Genomic DNA, 7,439 nt, shown 5'->3' on the forward strand with positions numbered 1-7,439 from the left:
GAATTTTTAGAAAAGTTTCAAATTATTTAAATACAATTAACCTAATTTAACCCATATTTACCTAAGTTAAAAATTTTTTAACTTGGCGAGGTTTGAATGGCTGAACCGTGGTTCGGTCGCCCGAACAGACACATTTTTAAAAGGCCTTAAAAATGGTTCGACAGCCTGAGTGTAGGCTCGGTAGCCCAAACAAAAGTCAGCAACATTTTTCATAGGTTCGGGTGCTCGGTCCTAGGTTCGGTAGCCTGAATGCACGTGTTTGGTCGCCCAAGGCCTATTTGAACTAAAATTCTCGGTAGCCTGAGTTGGTAAAATGTCTTTTTCAAAGGGTTCGGGCACCTGAGTCTAAGTTCGGTTGCCTGAACAAAAGTCAAAAACATTTGCCGTGCAATTCGGGTGCCCGAAACTAAGTTTGGTTAACCGAACTAACAAGTTTGGTCGCCCGAGGCCTTTTTGAACGCGAAGGTTCAGGTGCCTGAGTTGGTGAAAAGCACTCTGACAGAGGTTCGGTCGCCCGTACGCGATACGTTCATTCTTGGTTCGGTAGCCCGAACTCAAGTGAAACTGTTGACTTTCCAGTAGTTCGAGCGCCTAAGGAGTTTTGAACTCGTGGGGTTTGGTCGCCTGACCTCTCACATATTTACCTATTAAGTCCAATTTTTAATTCAATTATTTACCTTGATAATACATATGATATGAGGACTATTTTGTGCATTTGTGTAAGAACCTAAGGTCTTTCTATCCTACTGGAAAAATCCGACGTTGGTCGACTGAAGGGTGCCCTAAGGTCATTCGGTCCCTATGGTCAGTATAAGGAATTTTTGAGCTTACAAACTTACATGTATGACATGCAGAGATTATTACAGACCATATCGCTAGTTACTATTACAGACCCATATTACATTAATGGACTTTACAATATGAAATATAATCTTCAGGGTCTTCATGCTTCACTTCAGGTTGCCGCATACCATTATATGAGTATTTGTCAATAAGAACCTGCACACAAACTTGACAACCATTAAATACCAGAGTATTTGTCATAATCAAAACAAGGTATGACCCATGGGGTCAACATTGCCACCCTTTTTTTTTTTTTTAATGTCTTCTTCTCTAATTAAGAAATTATCTTTTATGTCGTTTTCTCTAATTAAGATATTATCATTTTTGTTCTTTATACATTTTATATTACCTAAATCTTTAAATTTTCTTTCTCTAACTCTAACAAGTTTATAAATATCTCTTTCTCCTCTTTTGTGTCTAGTTTAGTATACAAAGTATCATAAACTCCATGTTTAACTTTACTAATAGTCCTTTTTTGTATTTTTTTTTCTCACTTCTTTATATCTTTCAGTATTTTCCATATTTATACAATTTTGCCATATTTTATACCAATTTCTTTTTGTCTTAATAATTTTTTGAACTTTATGATCCCATCTTCAACTTTCTTTACTACTCAAGTATCTTCCTTTAGACTCACCTAAAACCTCTTTTGTTAGCCTTACAATAGAATTAGCCATTTTATTCCAAACAGTATTTGCATCAACCTTATCTTTTACTGTCCAATCACAGTCTTTGATAATTTTATCTTTACATTTTACTAAATTATCTCTCTTCAAGTTCCACGTCTAGTCATTTTGTGTTGATTTATGTTACTCATTTTTTTCCCATTTTTCAATGTGAAGGTAAAATAGCCAATTTATTTAAAATTTTGTTTGGCAACTTGATTGTAAAATAATGAAGATATAATTTTATTCAAGAGAGTTTTACTACTTTTTACCAAATTTTAGAACAGTATCAATATCTTTGTTCTAAAAAGATTATTACTCACCCTCCATAATAGGGAATTTGATATTTTATGTCATACATTCCACTTAAAATCCACATCAAAAGCTAAAAAATGTCAAAAGATACATCCTTAAGACTTCAAAGATTCCATTAATCTCGACATTTAAATTTTAGCCCCTTTCATAAATTTATTATAAATAGCCAAAAAATAGTTTACTTTGCCTCGCACATCAAAATAAGGTGACAATGATTAAAATTCTCTGTCTCTCTCTCTCTCTCTCTCTCTCAATGTGGTCATCATTATACATACATTTTCAGATCTATTTTTTTAAAAATGGTTCCAATTAACAACAGTAATGAGTTATTGGTAAATATATGCAAGCTCCTTCTATTAAAATATTTTCATTTTTTGACAAAGCAAGATATATGATTGATCGCATTAATTTCTTAACTCAAAATTATTGTAAGACCTAAAATCAGGGTTTTTGAAGCCAAGACGGCATATGATTTTACATTTATAATAATATTGAAAAAAAATTATTGGGAGCATTTGCATGGGAAGTCTGAATAGAAATTTCAGTGAAAAGAAATTTGGTAACTACTAACGATCAGTAAAACTGAGTAAATCTTGATCAGTACACAGCTCCCTCAAACAGTGCAATAATTTTTAAAGAAATGCGTTACCAAAGCAACTCATTCACTTGTTATTACTTTTGAGTTTCCATATGATTATTGTCAACCACGCCCCACTCACCCTGTTGACATCTCCCACTAATAAATTACATTAGCTGCTACTGAATTTATTCCACTGAAAACTCAAACAGCATGGTGTGCTTATACTTCTCACCTGGTTGAACAACCACAGAAGGAAAGTTTGGTTGATTAATGGCATTTGGGAATCCCTGTGTCTCCAAACACAGTCCCGAGTGCTTTCCGTAGACAGCACTTCCTTTCCCAACAATACCATTCACATAGTTAGCTGTGTAAAACTGCATTCCAGGGGCATCCGTCCACAAGTTGAGGACCCTTGAACTGGATGGATCCTTCAACCTCGCAGCATGTTTCAAACCCAGTTTCTCTTCTCCGCAGTCCAGCACGTAATTGTGGTCGTACCCTAAACCGGGCACCTCATGGATAGAACTGCCAATCTTCTTCTCGGTAGTGAAATCAAAAGGCGTGCTTTTAACTGGCATGATTTCGCCCGTAGGGACTGTGTTCAGATCCACAGGAGTAATTTGAGATCCCCATATCTGAATCGAATGATCAAGTATGTTCCCTGAGTTATGGCCGGCCAAGTTCCAGTATGTGTGCTGTGCTAAGCTAATAGGAGTAGGCTTGTTTTCAGGCACAGCTTCCATGTCAAGTCTCATTGTTGTGCTCGAAGAAAGGGAGTAGGTAACAGTTACAGTAAGATCTCCTGGGTAGCCTGTTATTGAAAACAACCAAAGAATGAGAGAGAGAGAGAGAGAGAGAGAGGGGGGGGGGGGAGGGAAGGGAAGAGAGAACCTTCCTCTCCATCATGGCTGTGATATTTGAAAGTAATTGAAGGGGTTTCGCCTTTCTTGTAGTCAGCAACCTCCCATACCTTCTTATCAAAACCCTTGTGGCCACCTAAAGCCAACAGATACTTCATATGAATGAAACCTTGTAGATTTTCAGTTGTTTTGATACAATTTCACAAAACATTACAACAGCAGGAAAATGCTACATTTATTCTTGAAATTGCAGAAACATATTCTAAAATGCCAAAATGAGCATCCAGTGGTTATGCTTTTAAAGATGTTTCTCTAGCTTGCCTTCAGAGGCAAAATGTATTGATTTTGCAGCAATGTAAAACACGTAAGGCAGTTGATGTCAATGTGTACTTGACAACTGATTATACAAGCATCTTTCACACATTTTACCACTAGGCATATGCATACCTTGCATGGATTTCTCACTTCTCACTTAACACCGTTAAACAAATCCTTCTAAATTTCTCACTTTATCAAGAACTTAAAAGATCTAAGGAACAATGCATGAGAGAGAGAGAGAGAGAGAGAGAGAGAGAGAGATGGGGTTCATGGACAAGGATAAGAGAGATAAGAGGTTTTTTCAATGTTTATGGGGGACTATAGCAATGTCGATTAGCAATACATCTCAGATATCATACAAGTTTTTTTTTTTTTCACATATAAGTACTTGGGTGTTGGACTAATCAACGTTTATAAGGTTTTCTTGAGCCTTAATACTATTATTAGTTATAAATTGTTAAATAGGACTATTTCTCACTTGAAAAGCTATTTTCTGGAATATATATATTTTTTTCATTTACACATCTTTGTCCTTATTTTTCAAATCCCTTTTTTCTGGTAAATTTTACAACAAGATCCCATAGATTGCCTTTATTATGACAAATTACCATTACCTCACTATTTCTATACTTCTACATGCGTTTATTTGCAACTTACATATCCAGGTATTACAACTACATTTCATAATTTAAATATAAAAAGTCTCAAAATATAAGTGCACCAGGTTAGAAGTTAAAATCCTCAAGGCTTATGCCTTGCTTCCAATGGATCAGTAGTCATATCAAACCCCTGTCTGTGTAAAAAGGGAGCATAATCGAATATGTCTCAAAATAAATATTTTTCTTTCAGGCTCTAGTTGAATTTTGGGAAAACAATTTCCCATATTAAATTTCAAATCACTATTATATATATAACAGTGGAGACACTTTTTCAATATCTATTTTGCAAGTTGTGCATATTGATGAAAAACTTTAGCAAAAATAGACTAGATAATTCATTCTCCTTGAGCTCAAAATTTTGCAATAATGAGATGCAGTAATCTACAATTTCAAGGATTAACAATGTCAGTCATCAACATGAATGCACTTCTTTTCCTGATTGCTTTTCCAACAATAGCAAGCAAAGCACAAATTAAGTTCCCTTTGGTTCACAAAATGGAATAGGGAGGGTGCGAGTGGAATAAAAACTATATAGGGATATAATAATTTATGAAAAAAAAATTATATAAAAGTTTGTGTGTTATTCTATCCAATATGAAACAAGATAAGAATATGGTGAAATTTGGGAAAGCTATTTCTTGTCTATTCCAAGTTATGGGTTAATAAAATTTTTCGCATGATCATTTGCTTCATCACTACTGTAAGTTGTTATATCCCATACTATGACCATTTCATCCCTAGCCTATTCCATTTGACAAACCAAATGCAACCATACTGTTCATGCAAACCCATCATTTTTTTAGGAGTTTTTTGGTATCATTTGAGAGTAGGAGATCAGAATTTCAGTCAAAGTTTGAAAGAAATTTAGCAGATATTGAGAAACAAGAAAGCTAACAGTTGATTAGGAAAGCGTCCAAGTATCAAGAAATTGATAAAGGAATAATATACCATGGAGACTATTTGGGGGCTTGTTGATGGGCAAAGAGAACTCAACTCCATTCAGTGAAAACTTCCCATCCTTGATTCTGTTCGCGACCCGGCCAACAATGCAGCCAAAATAAGGTGCAGCACCTTTCTAACCGCCCAAAGATCAAACAGTCAACAGACAAGGTAAAAGAATAGTGTTCTGAAGGGAGAAAAAAAAATTAATAAAAGTACCCATTTGAAATTTTGTGGAATTCCATTGTTAAAATCTCCATTTTGGGATCAATTAACGCAACTCATAATCAATTTCCAAATGAAAAAACTTAGACATGATTAGAAATCAAATGGGTTTACAACAACAGTGTGCAGAGTTTACCAGATAAGGTTCAAGAGAATCAAATCCGAGAACAACATCATCCAGTTTTCCTTCAAAATCAGATTACCCATATCAATCAATCAATCAATTAATCAATGATCAGCATTCGGTAACATTTACATGATGACGAAAAACGGATTCCAGAAGTACCATCTTTGGCAGGCACAGACAAGGAGGTGATAGTGGCCCCATAGTTGGAGATCTTGACCTGCATGCTCCCATTGCTGAGATCAAAGATCTCGGGTTTCTGCTGATCAACCATGGATTCTTACCGGGAGATGGAGATGCTGGAGTGCTTACAGTTACAGAAAAAGTTCTAGAACGATGAGGTTTACTAGAAGGGTTTATCTGTGTGAGAACATGCCATCTGTGCTATAATATATTCTTCACCTTATTGTAAATGTCAACACTGCCAGACACTTACTGTGTGTGTATGCTGTCTTCTCTACGTCTTAAAAATAAAATAAAATAAATAAAGCAAAATATTTTTTGAAAATTTATTTATTTATTTATTTATTTATGCTTAGATACTTACTGAAGAATAAGAGAAGTAATAAAATTATTGCAAGAACTTGAAAAGTAGAAAAAAAACATATCTACAAAAGTGTAAAAAAATATTTGTTTTAATTTAAAAGATGCACTTGCTCAATTTAGACTGACATATTTTTTATTTTTTCATGGTAATCTTCCTTAAAATACAATAAAATAAAATAAAATAAAAGTCAACTATGTAATATGAAAAAAGTGATTCTAAGTGAAAATCTGGAAGGGCTTCAAAATGATAAATTATTGTTTTTCTAAATTCAGTTAATTCTAATTATTGATACTTTAGAATTAAAAAAATAAGTTTGCACAATTTCATTTAAATGTCTTATCCCAATTTTAATTTTTAACATAAAGGCTCACAAATGTGTCTCTTGCATGATTGCATGGAATATTATTATGTAAAATATTTTTATAATTCTTAATAAAGTTTAGATATTTTATTTTAAAAAAATGACAATATAATATAACAATTTAATTTTACAAATGTTAAAGTATGGATATTAAAAATTACTCATAAAAAATATTATATATATAGTTTAGAATTACAAAACTCAAGATCGATGTAAGGATAAGAAAATAAGATATGATATGATAGAATCAAAATAGTAAATTCAATATTTATATATCATTATAGCTAAAAAAGAATAAATAGTGCTTTTATTATTTTTATTTTATAAAAGATCTTGATATATGACTTCTTCAAATGAAAATATGAATAAATTTATTACAAATTTTAAATTGTGATTTGCTATTTAAAATTGTTAAATGCTGTAACCCGGGAGTATATAATCCAAAGGGGGGGGTGAATGGACTCTTTTCGCGGAATTCGTATTTTTCTACAAAATATAATACTTGGCGAGATTGCAAGCAATTATATCACAATATACACAAAATAAATCATGCACAAGATGAAATAAAGAGTGAAGGGGGAGAAAGGTTAACACCGGAAATTTAACGTTGTTCGGCACCAAGCCTATGTCCACGCCTTAACACCAAGCCAACGATTCTACAATCCACTATGAATACTCCTTCACCGGCGGAGCAAGCCTTACAACTTGAGTACCAAACCCAACACTCGGGAACAAATCTCTACCGCGCTCACTAAGAGCCTTCGGTTCACCAAGAACCTTCACCAAACGGTTCACAAAGAACCTTTACAACCAAGAAGATGATTTACAAAGAGGTGCTCCTTTAATTTGAGCTGATAATAAATACAAATCAAATCTCACACAACTCTCTCAAGGATTGAGTCAAACAAGATAAATGAATAAGAGAGAACTTAAACACTTGTGAATGAATAAACAAAAATGCAAAGTGCCTAGGTTTTGTATTCAAGGACATTTTTCATTATAT

General features: G+C 33.7%; 1 protein-coding gene across 1 annotated transcript; it reads right to left on the reverse strand.

The window, feature by feature from the left end:
* Nucleotides 1–2,452: 2,452 nt before the first annotated feature.
* On the reverse strand, nt 2,453–6,036 carry LOC131146069 (uncharacterized). The gene is made up of 5 exons (XM_058095353.1): nt 5,691–6,036; nt 5,541–5,590; nt 5,189–5,315; nt 3,295–3,399; nt 2,453–3,214 (listed from the first exon to the last, which is right to left on the reverse strand). Exons 1-5 carry the CDS (start codon nt 5,800–5,802, stop codon nt 2,589–2,591), a joined length of 1,020 nt encoding a protein of 339 aa, XP_057951336.1. The 5' UTR covers nt 5,803–6,036; the 3' UTR covers nt 2,453–2,588.
* Nucleotides 6,037–7,439: the final 1,403 nt, after the last annotated feature.

Source organism: Malania oleifera, chromosome 13, assembly GCF_029873635.1.
Source record: "Malania oleifera isolate guangnan ecotype guangnan chromosome 13, ASM2987363v1, whole genome shotgun sequence".
Taxonomy (NCBI): Eukaryota; Viridiplantae; Streptophyta; class Magnoliopsida; order Santalales; family Ximeniaceae; genus Malania; species Malania oleifera.